Here is a 27,216-nt window from a genome sequence, read left to right on the forward strand (position 1 = left end):
ATCCTGGAGACCGATCAACTTTAAACAATTATCCAAATTGATTTTTCACATGTATCTAATGAATGTATCGACTGAGAAAATTCACCGTCTATTCCCAACATTATATATCTTTCCTCGCAACATGATCTATCCGTAATCCAGGCTGAAGCAAATCCAGTTAAATAACTCCCAGTTTTTATGGATATTAAATTGCCTAGCAGTAATTTGCAGAGTATTCTGAGCAATGTGCCGCAGATTGATACACTGTAGTTTAATTAACTTTCTAGAACAAAAGGTCAGCGCTCAGAATCCACTATTTTCACCACTTCATCTAAAAGAGATTTATGTTTGACATAAAACGTAAACTTTGCCTTATTTTTCAAAAGCTCCGTGTGTATAATTCAGTCTCAAATGAGACGTACGACATACAAGAAAATCGGAAATTTCACGTATCAATACAAGACAAATTTACTTTTGTATAATTTGAGACAATATCACTGTGATTTGTAAGTAGGCTCTGATTGACCATTAAATTTTTTGCATATTTATGGTTTTCAATGGGGTACCAATTATCTTAAAAATTAGAGCCATTCTCTAGCAAAAAATGATTTCATGTTTGGAATCAGCATTACAGATCACTGTTATGATTGGCCATAAAATGAGTGTTGACCGGTGTTATAACAATAATAATAAGTGGCGGAATGGGCCGGTAAGGACACTGTTTCCACAAACATACCCAGAATGCCACCTTGCCGTTACATGAAACTCTATGAAGCACAAGTTGGTTCATTTAAAGATGAAAATTCACCAACACCTCTACACCCGAACTTCACTGATCCGAGTACCGGCTCGGTACTTTCGCATGCCCTCGGAAGTGAAAACGAGGCAAAACGTTATGATTGCATTGCCGGATCTCGCGAGCTTTGTATTCTATAAGTACCATCCTCCACGGCGAGCCAGCACCATTTCACAGAGAGACACAGAAGGGGTAGCACAGTTCTTGCCAGACTCTATTGCAGCTGGGCAGCGTCATATCTAAAACAGAAAGAGGAGGGGGTGGCAGTTTTCTTAAAAGTCTCCAGTGACATTCTACTGAGTTATAGCTCACACAGAAACAGGAGAGGTCCCAGTTTGGTTACCGGTCTACAGTCTACGTGCCATTGCTCCATTGCTAATTGTCATTGCTGAAATAATAATAATAGAGCTTTCATTGTTTTTAAAAGTCTCCAGTGACATTGTACTGTGCCATAGCTCATACAGAAACAGGAGGGGTGGCAGTGTCCTTTTCACTCTTCAGTCTCCAGTCACATTGTTCTTTCTTGTCACTCTCCAGTCTTCAGTAACATTGTTCTTGTCACTCTCCAGTCTCAGTGCTGTTGGTCACACAGAAACAGGGGTAGCAGTGTTCTTGTCACTCTCCAGTCTTCAGTCACACTGTTCTTGTCACTCTCCAGTCTCAGTCATGACGATATCAATCCCTCTTTGTCATGTGCTAAAGCCTATGTTCAAGTGCACAGTGGTTTTAAGTCAGGGAAACAAAAATGGAAAAAAAAGCTTGTCCCTTTTTAAAGAAAAAAAAAACACCTCTCTAATAAAGGTGAAAGCTTACTATAGAAAAACATAAAATTGCCAACATGCCAAAATATTGACAAGCATACCAGAATCAGCTAGCTCCTTTCTCTCAGCTAGATCCTAGCACCTGCAACTACACTGTCTTCATCCTCACTCTCATCAGTGTGTACATCATCCTCACACAATACTAATTCATCCCCGCTGGAATCCACTATTACAGAAGTCACTGCACTTTGATGTAATTGCCGGTAATTGCCGGTAATGGCCTTCCGTGTGGAATTTGTAGTTCATTTTACGACAGAGCTGTCACGATTTTTGAGCAATTCTTTAGACCAGACCAAATGTCAAAATGTTGTGCTGACTCTGCATCACCACTGGGTGTCTTGGGAAAGCTAAGTTTTTCCTAGCAGCAGTTGCAAAAGAAACTGAGGGAGGATGAGTCGTTGTGTCATGTACCACTCGAGCTGTCAGCTTGCTGACCAGGAGTTCATTGCATCTCTTGAAGTCTGGGTCAGCTGGAAAGAAAGAGAAGACATAACTCTTAAACCTAGGATCATGCACAGTTGCCAAAATGTAGTGATCCGATTTCAAGATGTTGATAACTCTCGGATCCTGATGAAGGGAATAAAGTACTTAATCTACAAGTCCGCGGAATTACTTAGTTTCATCTCCTCCTTCAATTTCTCTAGCTGCTTTTCCAAAAGTCTAATTAAGCAATCACTTGACTGAAGCTAACAGTGTCTGAACTCACTTCACAGGTGACTACTTAGATTGGTTTCAGCACCTTGCACAACACGGAAAGTATTCTGCACTGTGCTGGACTAAAGTACATTCCCCCTAAATTCTATTCTTCTTGCAGCAGCTGCATTCTCCTGCATGCTGTTGCACAATGCCAAATATCACCCAAATTATTTTAGGACACACCCAGCATCTCCTGTCAATTTTTAAAAAGCTCAATTGTGTGAGCAAAACATGGAATGTGATGGAATTCTCCACACTGTAATGCTCTCACAATATTGGTGGCGTTATATCCTCAGGAGAGTCCAAGCGGGATAAGCCATGTTGCAATGACATTCCTTCGTTTTTCAAACAGGTTGTCATGGTATGCCTCATAGTGTAGTCGGTGATAGACAAATGTAGGATACCAATTTGTATTTGCAACAAGATGAGGGGGATATTTGTGTAGCTGACAACGGCGCTAATGAGGATGTTGATGAGGATGATGTTGTTTGTGGAAGGAGTTTTGCCAATGATAAGAAGAAGGCCATTGTCATGCCTGGGCATAAGTCTAAAAAATGTGTGATTTTACACAAAATACGTCACATCAATGTATTTATGCTCCTTATGATTCAGGATCTGCATGTCACCTTTGTAGTTTGTAAATTAGAAAAACTATTTACAGATGAGAGGCGTTCTTTACAATAAGACTTTAACAAGTATTTGTACACAAAAATAACAGATGTGATATTGAGAATTGTAGTGTAGAAAATAAGTGTTCATTCCTCACACTAATGTCTCTAAGCTGCAGTTTGAAACAACATTTTGCAGTAAAAGTCGACGTAACATTCCAGGTATCTGAAATATTTATTTCTGTATGATAACGAGCACCTTGTCGTGTTCATCTGTTTCCCGAGCGAGCTCATTAAGAACAGGGCTGTGTGACGTGTCGTGGTGATAGGATTCTCATCCAGAGAGCACACATTGAGTTATAAACATTTACTAGTTAGGAACATTCTTCTGCTCTTGCCAGCGTGCTCTGGGATATATTCGTCTTTGGATTACTGCTCTGCAATTGTACTCCAAGGAATTTCAACAGAATGGAGCGTGATTTTAATTCTTGTGCCGATATGAATCATATTTTGTAAGGAGAAAACATTAATTTGAGCCAACAATGCAAGAATAGGGTATATTTACTATTATGTAAAGCCCAGCTCCATTATAACTGCATCTTTTTGGAATTTGTTAATGTGTAACAAAAAATATGGCTCTAACCCCAGACAACAGAATATGGTGTCAGACGGAATCAGATGGATAGTTCTAATCTTTGACACTTTCATAGCTGGAAACGTCCTTTCAACTTACTAACAGAGCACTCCAGCTTCAGATTTATGTATTTTTTATACTACAATATACTATAAAAGAGTAAAAGAAAGCTAGAGAATGCAGTTCGTAAAAATTGTGCAAGGCATGGAAAGTATGGAAGAAGTTTTATCATGTAAAGATCTCTCTGAAATAAAGAACAAACCAATTCATTTTTAAAGGTTAGTACATATTAAAATCCTCTAGTAAATAATTCACCTCATATATCGAATGTGTTTTACCTTTATACATCAGTTCAGCAGGCAGCCTGGTCTGTGGCTCAGATAAAATGTATAAAGGTTAGGAGGGTGATGCCTCTCTATCTTGCATATCTCAGGGCAGCTTATGTGATTGGCTTACTAGTCTCCTTGGTAACAGAACTGCTCTGTACAGACAATAGATTGGTGAATTCATACACTTAGCCAGGTCTGGTGATGTCACGGAATTCATAACTAATGTGCTCTGCTTTACGGTTTTACCTTTTTAGTCTTTTCTCAGAACCCCATATCGCCATTGCCTAAGAGCTGTGGGTATGGCTGTACTTGTTTCAGATAAAATGAATAGGAAATAATTACAGGACAAGAATGCCAAGACATACTAACCACAAGAAGAGATATTAATGGGTTAGACTCTGTAATATAGCTATATCATACCTCCACAGTCTCCTGGAATCTCTGTGAGACTCGTGAATTCTGGGTAGGTCTGCTGGACTCCGGGGAGATTCTGCGGCAGAATGGCAATAAAATGGGTCGTTCTGAAGAGCTCATTGACTTCAAGCGTGGTACTGTGATAGGATGCCACCTTTGTAATGAGAAGGTTCATGAAATTTCATCCTTGTTGGATATTCCATGCTCAACTGTAAGTGACATTATTAGAAAGTGGAAGCGTTTAGGAACAACAGGAACTAAGCCTCAAAGCGGAAGACCACAAAAATTGCAGAGTGGGTTCAATGACTGCTAAGGCGCAAATACCCCCAGCACACTGCTATAGCCAGCAACAGATCTGCTATATTTACTGTAGATAAAAATGCAAAAGTCTTAGGGCTAGATTTACTAAACTGCGGGTTTGAAAAAGTGGGAATGTTGCCTATAGCAACCAATCAGATTATAGCTTTCATTTATTTAGTACTTTCTACAAAATGACAGCTAGCATCTGATTGGTTGCTATAGGCAATATCCCCACTTTTTCAAACCCGCAGCTTAGTAAATCTAGCCCTTAGTTGCACACATTTGCAAATGTATGTTGAAGCCACCCACCACTCCACAGTGATTTTGCTAATAGGGTGGTCCTACTCTAAACAATGAGAGTCCCATATATTTGGGCCATACATATGTGTTTTTAAATTGAGAGCTAACTTACCAAAGAGGTACCCCAGAAGCCTCCAAATAGCAATCCAATGTCAGTACTCCCCCTCTCAGCTACTGACACCAACATGCCTCTCAGACAAATAAAGAAAATGGAAGTTGCTCAAATCAATTTATAGGCTATATCGGGTGCATTATCCTAAAAGGAACAAACACAGACAAATACCCCCAGCACACTGCTATAGCCAGCAACAGATCTGCTAAGGCGCAGTGTGTGTTAAAGTCACCAACACTCTGCTGATAATATAGCCAAAGAGTTCTGAACTTCCACTGGTGCTAATGTAAGCACAGAAATTGTGTGGCGGGAGCTTAATGGAATGGATTTCATGCAAGTCTCACATCACCAAGACCAATGCCAAGCGTTGGATGGAGGGGTGTAAGGCACACCGACACTGGACTGTGGAGCAGTGGAAACGTGTTCTGTGGAGTGATGAATCACGCTTCTCTGGCAGTCAGATGGGTGAGTCTCGGTTTGACAGATGCCAGGAGAATGTTACCTGCCTGACTGCATTATGCCAACTGTGAAGTTTGGTGGAGGAGGGATAATGGTATGGGGCTGTTTTTCAGGATTTGGGCTAGGCCCCTTATCTCAAGTGAAGGGCAATCTTAATTCTTCAGCATACCAAGTCATTTTGGACAATGCTATGCTTCCAACTTTGTGGAAACAGTTTGAGGAAGGCCCTTTTCTATTCCAACATTACCGTGCCCCAGTGCACAAAGTAAGGACTACAAATACATGGTTTGATGAGTTCAGAGTGGAAGAACTTGACTGACCCACACAGAGCCCTGACCTCAACCCCATCAAACACCTTTGGGATGAACAGGAACGGAGATCACGAGCCAGATCTTCTCGTCCAACATCAGTGCCTGACCTCATAAATGCTCTACAGAATGAATGGGCACAAATTCCCACAGAAACACTCCAACACCTTGTGGAAAGTCTTCCAAGAAGAGTGGAAGCTGTTATCACTGCAAAAGGGGGACCAACCCCATATTAAAGTATATGTATTTGAATACAATGTCATTACAGTCCATTTTTGTTTAATGGTCAAGTGTCTGAATACTCTTGTCCATATAGTGTATGTGTGCGGCTTGTTTCGTGGGCATGCACAGTACAAATTTGCAGATTTTACGTTACCCAAAGAGGCAAACCTCCAACTCAGCACCAAGCACTATGTTCTTACCGCACATTTTGCTTAAATTGTGAATGCCCATCTACCACGGCGAGGTGACCTCCTTCAGATGGGTTATAGATAATGATGGGAGGACCTGAGATCTCCCCTAATTAAAAACATGTGTGGGGTTCTGGGGCAAAGTAAAATAATAGTGGATCATGCGAACAAAGGAAGATATTTGGGTTTAGCAGGAGACATTGACCAGCTCTTTGCATTATGATTCATTAATTTATTTTAAGAAATTCCTTTTACTTTACTACATTTTTATTAAATGTTGTTGAGTATTCTGCATGTTCTATAACTCTTAGTAAATGTTTTTTGTATCAAAGAAATATATTGTCAAATATATAAATATACACTTTGGGCTAGATTTACTAAGCTGTGGGTTTGAAAGAGTGGGGATGTTGCCTATAGCAACCAATCAGATTCTAGCTTTCATTTATTTAGCACCTTCTACAAAGTGACAGCTAGAATCTGATTGGTTGCTATAGGCAACATCTCCACTTTTTCAAACCCGCAGCTTAGTAAATCTAGCCCCTTGTCTTGTTTGTCTGTGAAAAAAAAAATTCCGGGAACATATTGTATAATCTGTTATACACGGACTTGTATCAATGCTCAGGTAATCCAGTATTATCAGAGGATACATAAGAACACTGTGAATGATTCCTGTTGGTTGGTGCAATATTTAAAGCAGTTCTGGCTGCTTGACATCTTGAATTATGCTAAATGACACTATAAATATGTCATATCTTTTTATTTTTATGCTGTTAGGAATCTGTTACATTTAGCATAAATTGAAAACATGAACGATGCCTCTTGGGTATTATGTCGATCATATTAAGTGAGCAAAACATGTGGTTTTTTTTTTATATGGCTTGCGAGTGATCTGAGAATAATGACATTAAAATGTGACGTTGATACTATTGCTGTAAATTATTCTATTCACAGCTTCTGAATATATTAATAATAAAATAGTTTTAGACATTGGTACAGGAGGAATGTTAGGTTGTCTGTGTCAGCTGTTAATAAGAGTGAAAATCAAAGTATACAACTAAATAAAAAAAAATAACAAAGAAAAGATTTAATATACAATCTCCTTCTATAGGGCCACACGCAGAGCAGTGGCCCCTTGTTTAGGACACTTTTTTATGCGCTGAAGGTTCCGATCCCTTTATAATTCCTCCAAAAATAGGGTTCTGCAGTTTTTCAGATCCTCCCCATTCCCAGATCTGAGCGGCCCATCGCTATTAGTTTACCCTGCAGGGGCTTTCAAATCTGGTGTTACCAGTTGGATGATGCGGCAGAGAGGGTTGGAGGGATCAGCAGGACTATGCACTGGGGTGGGTTTGATAAGTCTGCAGCTAGTATCATCATCATCATCATCCTTTATTTATATAGCGCCAACATATTCCGTAGCGCTTTATAATTGGGGACAAACATAGTAAACTAATAAACAAACTGGGTAAAACAGACAAAGAGGTGAGAAGGTCCTGCTCGCAAGCTTACAATCTATGGAACAATGGGAGTTTGATCCATGAGGTTAAGTCTACATTTTGCATTTCGGTCCAGCCAGACTGCAAAGGTAAAAGTGACTCATAAGCTAAATGATCCTGTCACACAACAATGTTGGTCAAGGGGTAGTTGTATAACGGGTGGTAATAGGGTAATGTAGTGAGGTTAAGAGGGTGGTTGAGGAATATTATAAGCTTGTCTGAAGAGGTGGGTTTTCAGAGAACGCTTGACAGTTTGTAGACCAGAGGAGAGTCTTAATGTGCGAGGGAGGGAATTCCATAGAGTGGGTGCAGCCCGAAAAACGTCCTGTAACCAGGAATGGGAGGATGTAATGAGGGTGGATGAGAGACGCAGATCTTGTGCAGAACGGAGTTGCCGAGTTGGGAGATATTTTGAGACAAGAGAGGAGATGTATTTTGGTGCAGCTTTGTTGATGGCCTTGTAGGTTAGTAAAAGTATTTTATATTGGATTCGGTAGAATACAGACAACCAGTGTAGAGACATACAGAGTGATTCAGCAGAGGAATAACGATTTGCAAGGAAAATCAGTCTTGCTGCAGCATGCAAAATAGATTGTAGTGGTTTGAGTCTGTTTTGTGGAAGATCAGTAAGGAGGGAATTGCAATAGTCAATGCGGGAGATGATGAGTGCATGAATTAAGGTTTTTGCAGTGTCTTGCGTGAGATATGTGCGAATTCTGGAAATATTTTTTAGATGTATATAACATGATTTAGATGTAGAGTCAATGTGGGGAATAAAGGATCTAGTAAGCAGGATTATGGCATTAGGATGGCTATTAAGACACCATTTAGTGAGTTTATTTTAATTTATTTTTTTCATCTGGCTGATCCTCTATTTTACCCACTTGTTGTGAGTCTGCTAGAAGCAAAGGGATTTAACTTTTTCCTCTTTTTTTTGTACTCTCAAAGAGTCCCCCATAATTTTACAACATTTTGTTCACAATCTTTTTGTCTTACGGTCAGTAGCTCACAGTCATAAAGGTCCAATTAAAGAAGCTCTTTCTATTAGCATCAGAGTTTGTTGGGCCACTTTCCCGTGTACTTACTGTTTTGCTCTGATGTTCCTTATTGAAGAGCAGATCTGAAGTCCCATCTGGCAGGATCCAGTTCTCCCGGGACAATCCTCTTGTCCCGTCCCCAACTGTTCATCTGTCTCAGTCTTCCTGCCTCATTCAGTACCACAGCCCCTCACGGAGCTGCAGATTGGTGTGGTCACACACCTTTTCAACCTTGTTGGGGTGTATCCAAATTTCAGGACATGAACAAGTTGCACAGTAGTGCCCCCTTAGCCTGCAACCATCACACTATACATCTTTAGTACCATACCTTCTCCTTCCTAAGTCCACCGATCCCTTTCCTTAGTTTATGGATTCCAACACTTCATATTGTTTTCTATCTACTTAACTACTGAGCCTAATTAAAGGTAATATACATTTTGGGCCCCCTTTGAACTCCACTGTTTGTCAAAAACCCACATTAAATTTTTTAAGGTAATCAGGGCCCCTGACTGTACCCTGTGCCCTAAGCGGGAGCCTAGGTTGCCTAATGGATGATCTGGCTCCAGGACGATACACTTTAATACATTAGGTCAAATGAGAATGAAGTTGCTTGTGGCAGAATATTACAGACAACACACATGAGGTTCCTCCTTCTCCTTCCACCGTGGAATTTCTCACCTTTCTACCCAATTTCTTCAATCCAGGTCACCGCTCTACTTGCATATTCTAAACACGAGGATGCACATGGTGATGTGGAAAATGATCACTCTCCCACTTCCTCTCGCTCAGCTATACGTGTACTTCTGATGACAATCACTGGTACACTTCTCATTGAGCGTCTGACAAAACAGGAGCACAGTGATTAGTCTGTGTCACTGGGTGCTTCCTCTTGTAACGACTAAGGGGCATATTTATGAAGGAGTGTTAGCAAAGCTACACTCAGTTACCGGAACTCCAACGCAAGTTGGAGTGTTGCGCATATTTAAGAAAGGTGCATTGCAGCAGATATCGTGGATATCTGCTGCTTTGCATCCTGTTTCGTTTTAGGGAGCAGTCACCATACAACACTATGGTGACTGCTCCCTACCGCAATCTAACAAGTTACTAAAAAAAAGTTTTCCCCGGTAACTTGTCATGTTAATGTACGCCACATTATTATAATTGAAAAATGTCAGTGCTGTCAGCTCTGCAGAGCAGAGCTGGACAGCGAATGTGTGGAGGGATCACATGATCCTTCCCTGTCACTCACCGCTCTCGCTCTGCAACTATAATTGCAGAGACAGAGCAGAGATGTTTGTGCGCATGTGCAATTCTTCCAACTGCACCTGCTCAGTTGCTGTAAAGAAAAGAAACGAAGAGGACTAGGAGGAGATCCGGAGACAGCGCATTCTGAAGAGGGGGGTAAGTATGGATTTTTTTTATCACAGAAACAGCAGTTTATCGGAACTGCTGTGTCTGTGTTGGGTTCTTCATAAATTTGAGAAATAGTTCAATCCTTATCAATGCGATAAGGATTGAAAACTATTTGTCACTTTATGACAAGATTGATAAATGTGCCCCTATATGAGAACACAGGAGTAGAAGAACACAGGAATGAAGGCAACAATAGAAGCACATCTGAACAATATGTATTTTAATTTGTCTAAGAAGGACAAGCTGATCAGTGATAACAGAACGCAGAGTGATCTCTACTGCCGCTGGCAGCTGTCTATCCTATTTCCGTGCATATTATCGTGGAGGCAATTCCCCCACGTAGTTGTACTATGCAGAAGACGCTTTGTGCATTTTTCCCTTCTCAGCAATCGAGGACTCATTAGAAGCAGAATAAGTCACTGGCCGGTAAAGACCATGCACTTTATAAGAAGTGACAGATGATTCATAATCCATTTCTGCCAACACAAAACAGCTGCCAGGCTTTATCCTTAGTGCAGAAAGTAATTTAAAATGAAAGATGCGCTGTCTATTTTTTGACCCCGGTCATGAATTTTAATTACGGCGGTGGCTTAGAGATGGAACATAGAGAACGAGTGTCGTTTTTTACACGTACCTGTGTCACTTATATAATGATTAGCCAGCCATTGACGGTGATAAGTGACTGCGTGGGTTTTTTTACCGTTAATTCAAGAATGAAGTCAAGTTGTGGATAAGAGGATTAGAGACGACTGCTGGGAGCTTGTCGCACAGACTAATGGGCATTTCAAAGTAAAGAGCGTCTTGCTTGGCCCTTAACGCACTCAGACTGCAATTCTAAAGATCTTCCCTTCCACTAATGGATTAAGAACGCTCCTATTGTACAACGTTAGCTCAACTATGTGGTTGGTTTTGTTGTTTAATTTTCCCAAAGTAATTGCTCTACATCCTGCCCCACACAGCGGATTCCTCATACTAACACCAGGGCCCAGCTCCCGGACGTCTTTGAGAGGTATCTAAGGATACATCAGAGCCTTTGACATCTTGGCATTTTTCCTTAACAAGCTGACACTTTAAAGTGATGCCTTTTTATCTGTAGACTCGCAGAGGAAAAGTCTGACACAATCTGCACTACCTTCATGCATAACAAATGCAGGGCTGAAGGGGAAGGTTTCCAGGAGGACACTGGGCTTTTTTGAACTTATGACATTTTTAGAAAATATATTCATGTGGCAATGTGTTCAGTTAAATTTTGTGATAGTTCATGATCAAGAATAGCAGCATTTGTTCTGTAATGACGGTTTTGTATGGTACATTCAGACCGATATTTCAGTTTTTTTTTAATATTCCATAGTCGTAACCCCATCTTGTCAGTGTAAAATCAAAAGACGGAATATTTTAGCCCTATTTTAGACCAGTGTTTATGATATATAAATCTGAGTTTGTGGATATACAAAGTAAAAAACAAACAAATACTAAAATATAAGTATTTATAAAAAAAATGATGTGCCACCCGTACAGCTCTTCAGCCAAATGTGGTCATCATCAGGTATTTATATAGCGCTACTAATTTCTCAGCGCTGTACAGAGAACTCACATCAGTCCCTGCCCCATTGGAGCTTACAGTCTAAATTCCCTAACATACACACACACACACACACACACACACACACACAGAGACAGAGAGAGAGACTAGGGTCAATTTGATAGCAGCCAATTAACCTACCAGTATGTTTTTGGCGTGTGGGAGGAAACCGGAGCACCCAGAGGAAACCCACGCAAACACGGGGAGAACATACAAACTCAACAGATAAGGCCATGGTCATTCCCCAAATCTTTTCCAGTGTACAGTCTGTAGGATGCAGCTATATAACGGTGGAGCTGTGTAACGGCAGAGCTGTGTAAATATATATGTTTTAGCTGCTAATAATTTGCTCTTTGGGGATTGCTCAGTAACGTCCTTCAATTTTCTCTCCCTGTCTTAGAAAACTGCACTGTACAAGGAACTATATCCACATGCATCTCTTCATGTCTTTCATCATGAGGGCCGTGGCAGTGTTCATCAAGGACATCGTCCTCTTTGAAAGCGGAGAGTCAGATCACTGCTTTGTGGGCTCGGTAAGTGAACCTTTTGTTTTTACGCACTTTTTGTCCTGATACAGTGCTCACTTGGTTTGAGAAGACCAGAGCCAGGCTAAAGGTGTCCTTACACAGTTGGAGCAGCCATTTTGTGGAACCGGTATTCATGTTAAACCAGCCTATCACTACACTAGTTATTAGTGACCTCACTGAGGCACAAAGGAACATGATATTGCCAAGTAATCACCTCAGTAGGCACCGTTAAAGGGATAGGCTGCTTTCCCAAGAGTATTGGTGCAGCTCACAAAATGGCCACCTCCACTGTGTGCAGATGCACTTTTTACCTCATGATTATAACAAAATGTGTATAGGTGCCTGGTGCGCCTTCCATTTCTTCTTTATTTTCCCCGTTAATTGATACTGTATGCTTGGTTTCTTTAAAAAATAGTATCATATTCATGGTCCAAATCATCCAAAGGGATACAACTGTGAAAATATGAGAAAAGGAGAACAGTTGAATAGTATAAGTCACATGACTCTCTAAGTTTCCTATTTAAAGCAGCGCTAAAGGAAAAAAGCAAAAATATATAAATATACAACAGACTGAGAAGTAGTTGTTAACATTTTTTCTGTGCATCAGACTGTCGGGAAACAATTGTTCGCTCCTGCTGTTCCTCACCCACCTCCTACCAACAGCTCCATAAGGATTTCACTGAAAGTTGGTAGTGAATGTTTACTAAAAGGATCTCAAGGTCAGGAAGGATGTGTGTAACAAAGTTATATTGTGAACTTTCACCCATCCTCAGAACTTAACAAGATAAAGACAGCACCTGAACTAGGGAAGTAGCTACATATATCAGGGTAAATGGTCTTAATTGTCCTTTTAAATAAAGTGTACCATGACTGTATGTGGCTGATGGCCCTTTCTATCAGGAATTCCAGGTGAATTTGTGGATTTACATATGTAAATTCTCTGTAGCTACCTGTAATGTAACGAATGAATTAAATGTCGTTTTGAGCACATCCTACGTCTCTCGCCGCTTTCTCTTGAATTAAACGTAATATATTTTCTCCTCCACTTGCCCAAGAGGACGTTAGCAATGATGAGTTATGAATGAACACATTAAAAAGGAAAGCAAAAATGAAGCGCCGGGGGCCTGTGATCTATATTTGATGTTGCATTTTTGATATAATATATTTCTCCCGCATAATACTTTCTCTTCAGGGTTATTAGCAGGAAACGTCGTACATCAAAATAAAATAGGAAAAGAGGAATTAGGATTTTGGTTTCTGTATTAAATAACACCTTAGGTCAGGTAGCGCAGGGCTCCGCTGTGTGTTGCTCTGTTATACTTAGTATACATTTCTTCTGGTGCGTAACCTTAACCTGTTCATTGCCAGGGGTTTTACTGATAGTGACACTAAATCCAGGTAACAATGGCAAGAATATATTTCACAATTTAGTGTGGGTGCTAGAACTGCACACTAGTTCCTTTATACAGAGAATACTAGGTGGGACCATAATTTGATATTTTATGGGGGTGGGATAGCTCCCCCTTAAAGGCAGTGTCCAGCCAGGGCTAAGAGTTGCTGCAGCTCTATAGAATTCAAGACAGAAGTTTGAAAGTGGGTAGAATATTGTCTGTTCAATCATGTGATTATATCCCCACTAAATATAATCGGTCTTTCATTTTACTTACGAAAGCGAATATATTTATACAGTTCTGTTTTGCACATAAGTTAAATACTGACTGTTTTTTCATGTAACACACAAATACTTGATAGCTTATTTGTACACTGACATTTATAGTTGATATGTGTGTGTTACATGAAAAACAGTCAGTATTTAACTTATGTGCAAAACAGAACACTCATTTGCACCCCTTGCAATGCAACATGGTTTTGTCCAGGAGACTGAAATAAGAATCCGCTTCATTTAAGATCCTTAATGAATCAGGCCCCTAGTTATCATTTATTTAGTACATTCTACAAAATGACAGATAGAATCTGATTGGTTGCTATAGGCAACATCTTCACTTTTCAAACCCGCCAAAAAGCTCTCAGCTTGATACATTTACCCCCAGAGCTTAATATGCTCATGGTGATGTCCGTAGCAGGTTGTAGAGTATGAGAATTAACCCCTCATCTGCAGAATATTGATAGGGGTGCGGGAGATGACCCTCTGTTTTGATGTTTCACTTCTCTTAAATTCTACTAGTCCCACCATTGTAAAAGACCCACTTTGAGCAGATCCCACCACCTCCCTCAAAATCTAGTGTGACATTTACAGGGATCTTGGTTACAGAAGCAGGCAATTAAGTAATTAAGTGAAGTAGATTGCTGCAGTTCAAAGACACAGATAGCGCCTTATTATATTTGATTGCACTTAAGAGGATTACAGAATAAGCCACAGCAAAATGATTTATATAATGTAATATATGGTTATAAAGCACAGAGATGTAGGCTGTTTCTGAGGGGTTTGGAGAGGGTTAAAGATACCTGGAAGACAAGAGAAACAATCTTGATAATACTAAGGACCCCTGAAGTCCAGCTCTTTGTAATGAATTATAAGATTATTAACAGTAAAACCTCCCACTCCCCACATTTCTAACAGCCAGAGAGAGAGAGACGCACAGTCCAGATATTTTGGGGGACCTGCAGTAATACCTCATTTTGTGAAAGCACGTTCCTTACCGACAATAGAACATGATTTCTCACAGTCCGACTTATCCGGCATACAGAGATATACACTTATCATAGGACCACAGCTACAGTGATGATAATAAGAGATAATCTGGTGTGATCTCTATATATTCGGTTGATTCAGGAAATCCTATTACTGCATATATATAATACTCCAGTATCAGGACGAGGGGGAAAGAGCCCCCGCTATAACTGTTTTCAGAAAAATGTAAATGGGACACAGGTATGTACGGAAGAGACGTAGACACACAATCTTGTACTGGAAGGTGCAGGGATATTTACGGAATAATGGGAGGTGCATCCTGCTCTATATAATACATTGGTTTCGCATCTTCAACACATTACTTTGCAAGTTTGTGGTTTACTCTGTTTTTCACTGCAATATACTTTACGATTTGATAACCTGACGAAGGGGGAAGACCCCCGAACATTGTGTTGTTTTTGCTAAACTTATCAGTGTGAAAAGTCCTTTACAGATATACATTTTATTTATTAATGTGTTTTGCATATATAAATCTAACGGAGAGCTGCCACACTGATTGCTTTTCTCAGTATTGAGTCTGACCACATCCCACGACGCATTGTGGCTCATTCATTGTGCGACGGAAACAGCCAGATTGTCCCACTCATCCTTAGGTGACATGCTCCTTCTGTATAACACATACACTACTGCACACTGCTTGCAGGGATTTTTAAATGAGACACAAGGGGAGGAGAAAGAATACATAGGGGGCAATACCTCTTTAGAGGGGCAAAATACCCTTTTCACAACACTGTCCATTTAACGGAACCAGGACCAGGCTGTGGGAATGCACCTATGAAACGCGTTGTGAAGACAAATAGAGCCATTCACACAAATAGGATCAGGTGCCTACAAGATTTACACTATTATTAGTGACTTTTATTGTCAGTAATGTCAGGGCCGGAGCAAACTCTGTTGGCGCATCTCCATTGGTTGGAAGTGGTGAACTCCACCGCTCTCTCAAGCGTCACGCCCCTCCACCGTCACTCATTCCCTAACCATTGACCCCCTAGGGTTCGTCTAATGTTATCGCCGGCCTGGAGAAACGTACATTTCCATGTATACAGTATAGGGATTACAGTTTGTTACTTGGAATTCATCCAATGACATCATGGGGAAATTTTTCAGACCTAAATGTGTGACATAAAGAAGTAAAACTAAAATATCATCCTCACAGCACCCGGGAAAATAACTAGCGGCCATGGAAACTCTTTAATGACCAAGGTCACCTCACAGAGAGACACCATTAAACAAAGCCAGTAATACGGTGATGAATCACTGTATACACTGCAATAAGATAGGGCGTTGGGTGGAATGTACAGAACACAAAGAGCCCAGACAGTGGTAAATCAAAGTCCATGTTCCCAACAAGTTTAATCCGCATCTGTTGTGTGTACAGCTCCTGTTATTACAGCTCGTGGCTAGGCAGACACAATAACACTCGCTTGACCTTGTAGTGCAGACTTAAAGTGTATACATTATTATTTATTTGTTATTGTTTATTTATATAGCGCTGATTATATTACACAGCGCTGTACAGAGGATGCTTATCATTTACATCAATACCTGCCTCACGGGAGCTTACGATCTAAATCCCCTACCACACAAACACGCTCACACATTAGGATATATTTTTGTAAGCAGCCAGTTAACCTACAGCGTACGTATTTTTGGGGTGTGGGAGGAAACCCACACAAACACGGGGAGAACATACAGTCACCGCACAGATAGGTCCACGGTCGGAATCAATGACCCCACCCCTGTGAGATAGCGATGCTAACTGCTGTGTCACTGTCCTGCCCAGTCAAGCACTTAAGGCAGCCATTTTGTGCCCTGAACTAACATGTTTGTAACCTATCAAATCAATAGGAAGTAGTAATATCACTGAGGTAAATTGGAGGCAGCCATTTTCTGGGCGGAACGTGACATTCAAGGAAGTAGTAAGTTCAGTAATGCAATTTGTATAGTTGCCAATTGCCCCTAATTTCCAGGGTACCTGGGTAGTTTGTCCTTGGAAATATTTTTCGTTAAAGACTAAGTCATACTTGCCAACTCTCCCGGAAAGTCCAGGAGACTCCTGAAATTTGGGTCAGTCTCCCGGGACTCCCGGGAGAGCTGTCATTTATCCCGCATCCCGAAATTAATTTGCTAAAATGACACGATTCACCGGGAATCGCGTCATTTTGGCCTCAACCCCCCCCCCCCCTTAAAAATCGTAATTTTACTCTAGGGGGTGGGGCCAAAATGACGCGATTCAAGGCACCCTGCCCCCTCCATACCTCTAGCCACACCCCTCTCCCAGATGTTGCCTACTGGAAGTAGGCAAGTATGAACTAAGTGTAATTTCTCTTTTTTGTTTTTTTATTAGATTCGATTTTCACAATTTCTTTTTGTTTCCTTGTGTTTTTTAAGTTAATATTTATTAAAGAACAATATTTAAAATATGAAAATGATGTTATAACTATGTTCAGTTGATGTGTCATGCTGGGGTTTGTAGTGCACCAAGGTCCCGCTGAGCCTGCACCTCATGTAGAGGATGTAAGTCCACCAGCTCAGCAGCAGGGGGTCCTGTTAGCTCCTCTGATTTTGTGCTGCTAGTTGTAGTTCAACACAATCTGAGGTTGCTTATGTCTATCATTAGAAGTGAGATGTGACAATACCATCTTTGTTCCTCCTTTCTTTGGAATGACGTTCCTCACAGAATTTGCAAATTCGCATTTGGGATCCGCCGATCTGCCAGATGACCGTGGACAATTTTGTGGTCAAATGCGGCTTTAACTATATTTACCAAGTAGACTTGGAAAAGGATCAAAGACAACTGTGTTCATCTCGCACGTTCCATGACCACAGGGAAATAAACATCTCCAAGTTTAAAGCCCCAAAGTCCGACGTCCGACCCCATGTTTTATATATTATAATGTGTTCTCTGTTGAGCCACAGATGAAATCTCTGTTGTCGGTACAGACAGCGTAAGCAGAGCCGTTGTCTGCACTATATGTAGCAGATAATATAGATCATTTTTTGGAAGTTCAAGACAGACTTGTGGAGTTATATCACTTCCAGAGCCATAAATTAGATTGACTTCAAACTTAATTTTTAGTTGCAATTATTTGTAATATTCACAGAACTAATAAAATGCTTAATGGTTAATGTTCTCACATAATAATCACCCCCCCCCCTTCCTGTTTACATCACTTCTTACCAATCTACTAATAATAAAGGACAAAACACAGAGTTTGTCAAATAAAGGAATTTATTAAAATACCAACATTGTTTGGTGGAGGAGAAAGCGTTAAGCAGGTCGCCTAGGACCTACGCTCCTAATATCACAGTGAGGGCAATTTACCCTCTTTACAGCAATACATGGGGAACCATTACACCCGGGCGTATCCTTATCCTTAAACTTGAATATGCCTTATCCCAAGCATTCAAGAAGCCGCATCCCTTCTGGGCTGACGGATCGCAACCAACAAACCTGCCCCGAGGGTGGTGCCTGTACCAAAACCAAAGCCGACTCTTCGAAGGGAAACCAGTTCCCCATTACATAAATAGTAACATAGTTGATGAGGTTGAAAAAAGACACCAGTCCATCAAGTTCAACCTATTTTGGATCTCCTGCGATCCTGCACTTATATTTGAAATTGATCCAGAGTAAGCAACCGCCAATCTGTTTCAATTGTGAAAATCCCCCTAGACCCAATATACGAGTCCTATTTTTATCCTATATCCACTACTATCCTTCATTTTAATTAACGGTCGTATCCCTGGATACACTTTTCCGCAAAAAATTTGTCTAACCCTTTTTTAAACATATCTATTGAATCTGCCATCACAACCTTCCCTGGCAGTGAATTCCATATCTTGACTGCCCTTACTGTAAAGAACCCCTTCCTTTGCTGGTTGTGAAATTTTCTCTCCTCTAAGCTTAGGGGGTGACCACGTGTCCTGTGTATAGTCCTTGGGGTAAAATGTTCCCATGAAAGTTCTCTGTATTGACCCTTAATGTATTTGTACACAGTAATCATATCTCCCCTTAGATGCCTCTTTTCTAAAGTACACATCCTAAACTGGCTAACCGTTCCTCATAACTTAATGACTCCATACCCTTTATCAATATTGTCGCACTTCTCTGAACTAATTTGCGCCCGTCAAGCATAGGTCGCCGACTGCTCAAAGTTTTCCGGAAAAAAACAAACCTCAAACCAGCTGGTGTTGGCAGCTAAAGTACCAGTGAAGAAAATCCCACATCGGGAGTAAACATAGCACACGGCAAACAAGCCGAAGGGTCTTGGGACCAAAACCAAAACCGCCCCACAAGGGCTGCCAGTAAAACACTCCTGAGCAGGTGTTGGCACCCAAAGTACCTGCAAATCACCTCCAAAAACAGAGAGGGAGGCCAGGCAACTTGTCCTGCAGGTTAGAGGCAGAACAAATTATAATGTGGCCACCGTGATACAACAATGGCGTATCCAAGGCCCAACACACACCTCAACTTTAAGTTCCCTCTGGCTTAATTAATCTCACAGTTATGAAAACCCTGTGGTGTTACGCCCAGGCTTAACTATTATTATGATGATAATGATGATGATGATGATGATAATGATGATCCACACCAACCTGAAAGCAACAACCTGTGGAAATAGCGCTCTAGAAACGGTGCCAAATTTTTAGTTTTTGTACCTTACTGAAAGTTTGGCAGCAAAATGGGCAATTTAGAAATTCTTTCGGTGACGGTGCCTCAGTAAATTAACTTCTATTGTGCAATCAATATTCACAAATCACCTGCGCGTTTGGTGCCGATGACGGTAATTAAGGTGTATTGATCCAGGCACAGCTCTTACAATGCCAGAAAACAAAAAATGATCACTGAGAAAAAATAAATGATTGCACATAGTGAGGGAGATTCCGTTCAGCGACGCGTTTCTCCAGAACTCACAGAGACACATCGTGCCGATGTTGAGGGTGGAATGTGCGCTCATTTTTCCTCACGCCCCTTAGAGGTGTAATGTGCGTAGACGGACATAGCACTGAAAATAACATTGCATCCAAACCAAACAGCCACGGATGCCAGTTCTTCATACAGTCAATTTTTTTTACAAACATTGGACTAATGTTATTTGCAAAATAAAAGTTATGTATCCACCTTTTCACTCAAAAAATACAGTAGGTGCGTGTGTGGTTCAAATTCTTTTAATTACCATTGTCTTAGAATGTCTCTATTTAAGTCTAATAAAACAGCTGTGTTTTGAACTATTGTAATAGACTTTTTATTTTAATTGTGGCACTAATTATTCTGTCTTACGCTGCAGTATGTGTGACTTCCAATTATTTTAATATACTGTAGTTGTGCCCAAAAAAATTCAGTCTTATAAATTACTTTTTCCAAACATTAGTGGAGCAGATTATTTTGTTCACTTCTTTTTTTAAAAAAAATCATAATCAAGATATTCTGTATAACTAATAAAGATAATCTGTGAAGTATAAAAACAAAATAAATACAAATTTATACTGCAAAAGCTGAAGAAAACGTCAAAACTTCTTAGCAAACACCCTCCCTAGATTCCATCCACATTAATCACATCAGAGAGAAATATGTTTCTGGTACAGAAAACAAGCTGGAAAGACGTTTCCTGAATGGAAATCTGTTTCTATAAGTTGACCAATTGATTATCAGGTCTACAAATCTTCTAATTACATTCTGTGAATCGGTTATGAGTCTATTCGCTCGTTAAAGCATTGGTTATTATCTCTGTATTAGGCTGCAGACCTTCATTGCAGTTTGAACATCATCTTCTAAATGACTTATTTAATCCAAGTGACCAAACAACATGGACTTATAGGTCATTGCGGTGCTTACATGAAAGTAATTAGCTTGATTATGTCTTATTACTTTCTTGGAAAGCGTATAACTTTGCATAGATAATATCCACAACGTAACATGCATTATGTAACAAATGTTTCATCTATTTAATACTAAGCTTTTTCTCAGTTAGGTATTTAAATCAAGTTAAATAATGTTTGAGCAGTGGAGCTTTTCACTGTGCTAATGTGATAATATTATGCCCGGTATATGCTCTGCCTGGGGTAGATTTTAATCATTAGTTATTCCGGTGGGCACTCTCTCCACTGATTGGTGCCAGGTCTTACACCTTGGCAAAAACAGTGTTTTATATCATTTTGTTTGGAAACTGTACAGAAACTGTAATTTATATTTGACAAATAGCTGTGAGGTGTAATTATTATTACACTGTGATGCAGTGCAGTATATTACTGTCACTACTTTGACTGGGGGGAGCTAAATTCTGTATACACTCTTCATCCTATAACAGTACAGACCAGTGTCCCCATACACAGTATAGACATCACTCCTCTCCATCATCATCATTAATTTATATAGCGCCACACAGTCTAAGTTCCCTAACATACAGACAGACTAGGGTTAATTTTGTTAGCAGCCAATTAACCTACTAGTATGTTTTTGGAGTGTGGGAGGAAACCGGAGCACACGGAGGAAACCTACGCAAACACAGGGAGAAGTGATACTATGCAGTTGTCACATATCCCAGTATATAGTAAAAGGGAAGTAGTACTATGCAGTTTTAACATATCCCAGTATATAGTATAAGGGAAGTAGTACTATGCAGTTTTAACATATCCCAGTATATAGTATAAGGGAAGTGATACTATGCAGTTCTAACATATCCCAGTATACAGTATCAGAGAAATGGTACTATGCACTTGTCACATATTTGTGGACCACAAAATAGATGTGTCATGTTGTAAAAAGGGTGTGGCTTAATCAGGAAGTGGGTGTGTCCTGAATCAGGTTTCATTGGATTATTATATTGTCCTAATTTTGCTTTTTACAATGTTATAAAGTAAGGGATCTGGCATTGTATGGGCAGATCAAGAGGCATTTTCTTATATGTCCTGGTTTTAAAATGGGAAATGTTTGGATATATTTGTAAATGTTAGCAGCTCTTTTATATATTCTGCATTTTAGTTGAAGGAAAATAATGTACAGTGTTGATTATGGCATCTGTTACTGGCACATAGAACCTGCACCTTGTCTTATTGCACATGCGCAGTTTCATGTGGAGACAGAACTCTACTCAATGTAACGTGTTCTATGTTCTTTCTAGGCCGGATGTAAAGCTGCAATGGTGTTTTTCCAGTATTGCATCATGGCCAACTTCTTCTGGCTGCTGGTGGAAGGACTCTACCTGCACACGCTCCTGGTCATCTCCTTCTTCTCAGAGAGGAAGTATTTCTGGTGGTACATTCTGATCGGATGGGGTAAGTACTGAGCTGAAAGTACCAATCTGCAACTCCTGAGAAGAAATTAAGCATTTGTTTCAATCTACAATATCTCCAGATCAAATAAACTATACGTTCAGCAGTGAGATCTGATCAATAGAGGGCAAGAGAAACAATAACAGGCTCTAGTTATCAAATGGGAAAAACTCTATAATATATAGGACCAAAGCCCAATGGTGTATAGTACCAAGCCCTATCATATATATAGAACCTAAACCATATCATATATAGAACCTAAACCCTATCATATATAGGACCAAAGCCTAATGGTGTATAGGACCAATCCCTATCATATATAGAACCAAAGCCTAATGGTGTATAGGACCAAGCCCAATCATATATAGGACCTAAACCCTATCATATATAGGACCAAAGCCTAATGGTGTATAGGACCAAAGCCCAATGGTGTATAGAACCAATCCCTATCATATATAGAACCAAAACCTAATGGTGTATAGGACCAAGCCCAATCATATATAGGACCTAAACCCTATCATATATAGGACCAAAGCCTAATGGTGTATAGGACCAAAGCCCAATGGTGTATAGGACCAATCCCTATCATATATAGGACCAAAGCCCAATGGTGTATAGGACCAAGCCCTATCATATATAGGACTAAGACCTATCATATATAGGAATTAGACCTATCATATATAGGACCAAAGCCTAATGGTGTATAGGATTAAGCCCTATCATATATAGGACTAAGACCTATCATATATCGGACTAAGACCTATCATATATAGGACCAAAGCCTAATGGTGTATAGGACCAAGCCCTATCATATATAGGACCAAAGCCCAATGGTGTATTGGACCAAGCCCTATCATATATAGGACCAAAGCCCAATGGTGTGTAGGACCAAGCCCTGTCATATATAGGACCAAAGCCTAATGGTGTATAGGACCAAGCCCTATCATATATAGGACCAAAGCCCAATGGTGTATAGGACCAAGCCCTATCATATATAGGACCAAAGCCCAATGGTCTATAGGACCAAGCTCTGTCATATATAGGACCAAAGCCTAATGGTGTATAGGACCAAGCCCTATCATATATAGGACCAAAACCCAATGGTCTATAGGACCAAGCTCTGTCATATATAGGACCAAAGCCTAATGGTGTATAGGACCAAGCCCTATCATATATAGGACCAAAACCCAATGGTGTATAGGACCAAGCCCTATCATATATAGGACCAAAGCCCCATGGTGTATAGGACCAAGCCCTATCATATATAGGACCAAAGCCCAATGGTGTATAGGACCAAGCCCTATCATATATAGGACCAAAGCCCAATGGTGTATAGGACCAAGCCCTATCATATATAGGACCAAAGCCCCATGGTGTATAGGACCAAGCCCTATCATATATAGGACCAAAGCCCAATGGTGTATAGGACCAATGCCCTATGGTGTATAGGACATAAATCATATAATGTATAGGACCAAAACCCTATAATATATAGGCCCAAAGCCTTATAATTTATAGGACTTTTTTTTTTTGCTTCGCTGTACACATCATAGGGGTTATCGCTGCGTCTTAATGATCAGCTTATTATTTTTCAAGTCATTGCAGTATGGAAATAACAGATAGAGAATCTAAAAAGAATAATTTAATGCTGAAATATTTTTTTGTCAAGCTGTAAGATTTTAAAATGAATGCAGATTTTGCCTTGCCCCCAAAAGATAAATATTATTTTATTAATATTTAGGTAGATATAGCTTTTATATCATTTGTGGCTTATTTTTTTACATACACAGTAATGATTAGATTGTTTCTAGCAAACAGATACACTGTACCATAATTATAGATAAATAGCCAGTGAATACATTTCTGCTAGTCTCCATGAAATGTGTTTACATCCTGAACTTCCAAAAGTGTAACCGTTCCTGTGATTAAATTTATCGCAATAACAGTTTCCTTGGAACTGAACTAAGGGGCCACAATAACTTCAGTTTTTATAAATATGATGAGATTATCTATAACATATATCAATATGTGTCTGTCATATTGTAAGGGGGGTATTCATTTGTCAGCGAGTTGTTATTTTTGAGCAGGTTAAGTCATTTTAACGCTGTTTTTTATCATTTTCAAGCGGGTTAACTTTATCCGCAATTAAATTCCATTTTTAACGCTACGGTTTTTTTCATGCAACGGTCCTCTCGCGCTCCAGTAGAAGGTATATTGAAAGTATAGGGTGTGTGAAATGCAGCCGCGTTAAAAGCTATTCAATTGTTTTTTAACGCGGCGCGTTAAACAGGCCAATATGCTGTTTTATCTCGCACCTCTTTGGGGTGTGCTAAAAATAAAAAAACCTTTGAAAAGTATTTGAAATCATGTAATAATGTGGAAAAAAGTTAAACTTATGTTTATCGCTAATGTCTAACTTGTGTAAGTTGATTTTCTTGTGATAAAATATTGAAATAAAAAAATAAAAAATAAAATCACTAATTAATTATATTGATGTATGTTTTTGGTACAAATATGAATGTAGTAATGTGTTTTGACATGGTTTAGATGATTCTATGGTAAAAAATAGTTCAATTAAAAAATATGCTAAAGAAAGTACTGTAATGTAGATATTATCAATGTGTAATGCAATCTAATGTATGGAAATGTATGCAAAACCTTTTTTTGTGTTATACATGACCGCGTTAAAACTCCCCTTCACTCCCCTAAAATCTCACAAACACAATGTTTAGCGGGCAGGGGCAGCGTTCCCTCTTTTTCAATTGAATTTCACGAGTTTTCCCGCTGCGCTAACTCAAAATGGTCCCTATTGCCGGCAAAAAAACGCAGGAGATTTTTTTTTTTTAACACGGCATGGAAAAAAAAATATCTCACTAACAATTTAATACCCCCCTAATTGTACAAAATTCTACAGATCTGTAGACAAATATTTTAAGAGGCACCTCAGCTCCCCAACAATCCTCTTCCCGATAGTGATGTCACTACTTCCCAGTGTATACATTAGCTGCCTTCTGATGAATATTGGTTCAGCACATAAAATGGCCACCTCCACTGTATGTAAGCAACATACTTTAACTATTAATAAGCAAAGTTTCGGTATAGAGTGTACAATGGGAATTGTGAGGTTCTGAATATGCAGTTTTATAGATGCTCAGTTCCTGTAGTGATCTACTAGCACCTTTGACCTTTGAACTGTGGCACTACATCAATGTATATAGCTGTATTTTTTCCAAATGAATTTCAAGCTGTTGGTCTGAACCCCTCTAGGTGCACCGACTCTGTTTACCATGGCTTGGACAGTTGCGAGGATTTATATTGATGACTCAGGGTAAGGAAATCCAATGTAAATGTTTATTTTCCATGTAGAAACAAACTCGATTCTATCTGTTCATTTTTTTTTTCTAAAAAAATTATAATATACATATTAATTTTATATAATCTAACAATAAATAATGCTTATATTTAATTGGGAATCTTGGGTCATTAGTGGTAGCAGGCATGAAAATCCAATCAAACATATTTCTGAGAACCATTTATCAGCCGCTTTGTCATGATCTCTGTTTAATACTTGACCCTCTGACAACACCATCACAAAATGGTGATTTTCCAGCCTACAGAGAGACTCATTGAGAACTGCTGTGTTGACAAAGTATACAATTAAATCTCTATGCCTTCAACCTTCCTCCATATCCATATGGTACCACTATCATGTTATTACTGACAATGACAAGAGAGGAGGATTACAGGATGGCTGTCTCTCACTGTCTACTCGTAGATGCAGGTGAAGAAGAATGGGCATCAATCTAGTTCCTCTGTTCTATCTAGATGTAGCTTTTCAAAGCATTTTGTTGTTTAACTCCGTTGTTTGCTGGGTTTGGTAGAAGAGAAGTGGAGATAGGTTGTTTGGTTTAGTTTTCCTTGACAAGACCTCCATCCAGGTCTTTCGAAGACCACATGTAGGGAAATTTGGATGATTTAGCAGGGTTTGATCAAGGTATATCCAGACTTCTTTGCCCTTTGTCTAATAAACAGTTGTCAAGCACAAAAAAAGCTATTGGATAAAGTAGGGTATAAATGGGAAGGGAATGGAAATGATGAGAAATAGCGTTCTTGGTTTCCACATCACAGTATAGCAATAATGATGGTTAGTAACAGTGTCAGCAGTATAGGTGAGAATGGCACAAGCATAATCCGAATGGTAAGCCCAGTGATTTCCTAGAGTCAGTTATATGTTATGACCATAATTGGGCAAGTGTCATGCCATAAGAACATGGGCAGACAGAATCCACCTCTAAGCCTACTGGAATCAGATCTAGAACTGTCCCTCTCCTGACAACTCCTCCTCTCTGGAGCTCGACAGGAACGGTCCTCTCTTCCTCACCCCAGCTGGTGTCAACATTCTATTGACTGCTTCTTCTCTTTGAGGTGCTGGTTAAATGTAGTTCAGGCAATTCCAGATGCCACTCAAAAGCTGCATCAATGCCATTCTCATCATCAATCTAGTCATCGTTGGAATCCTCTTAGAGAGGTAGGATCAATAAGAGGGTCGGACCCCACAATGTCATCAATGGGCAGGAGGTGTGTTCGGTAGAGTGTTCTAGATGATCTATTCAATTTTGCATTTCCGGGGTACCCCCAGCTGACAAATGCAGAATCAGTTGTTTGACTTTAGTTTCGTAACATCAATTTAACTCTCCTGCTTTCTTAGGTGTCTCAAACAATTTTGTGAGCTTCATTGAGACTGTCCCTTATTTTCTGAATGTACCTCATCCACAGTTTCATTGGATAACCCTTAGGAAGGACTCTAAAGTACAGATCTATAGGGAGATTGTCCTCTCTTGTCAATATAAGTAGGGCTTCTTTCTTGATCTCCTGATACCACACAACTCAAACTCTGTTGATCCCCAAGTGGCTTTGATCATCAACACCAATTGTCTTCCGCCGCGCCCTTCGTTCTGTGTGATTTCTCTATGCAGTAGCCCTCAGCACCAAACAGTTCTCATGTTAGGC

The 27,216-nt window shown here is 39.8% G+C and overlaps 1 protein-coding gene across 1 annotated transcript in view; it reads left to right on the top strand.

Annotated features, from left to right (window-relative positions):
* The window catches only part of VIPR1 (vasoactive intestinal peptide receptor 1), a 177,904-nt gene that overhangs the window by 134,742 nt on the left and 15,946 nt on the right, over nt 1–27,216 (top strand). The window contains exons 6-8 of the mRNA XM_075214096.1: nt 12,095–12,227; nt 22,056–22,209; nt 25,474–25,534. Of these exons, the coding sequence (XP_075070197.1) occupies nt 12,095–12,227; nt 22,056–22,209; nt 25,474–25,534 (348 nt within the window). The remainder of the gene's footprint in view (nt 1–12,094; nt 12,228–22,055; nt 22,210–25,473; nt 25,535–27,216) is intronic.

The sequence above is a fragment of the Mixophyes fleayi genome, chromosome 5 (assembly GCF_038048845.1).
Source record: "Mixophyes fleayi isolate aMixFle1 chromosome 5, aMixFle1.hap1, whole genome shotgun sequence".
In the NCBI taxonomy this organism is placed as follows: Eukaryota; Metazoa; Chordata; class Amphibia; order Anura; family Limnodynastidae; genus Mixophyes; species Mixophyes fleayi.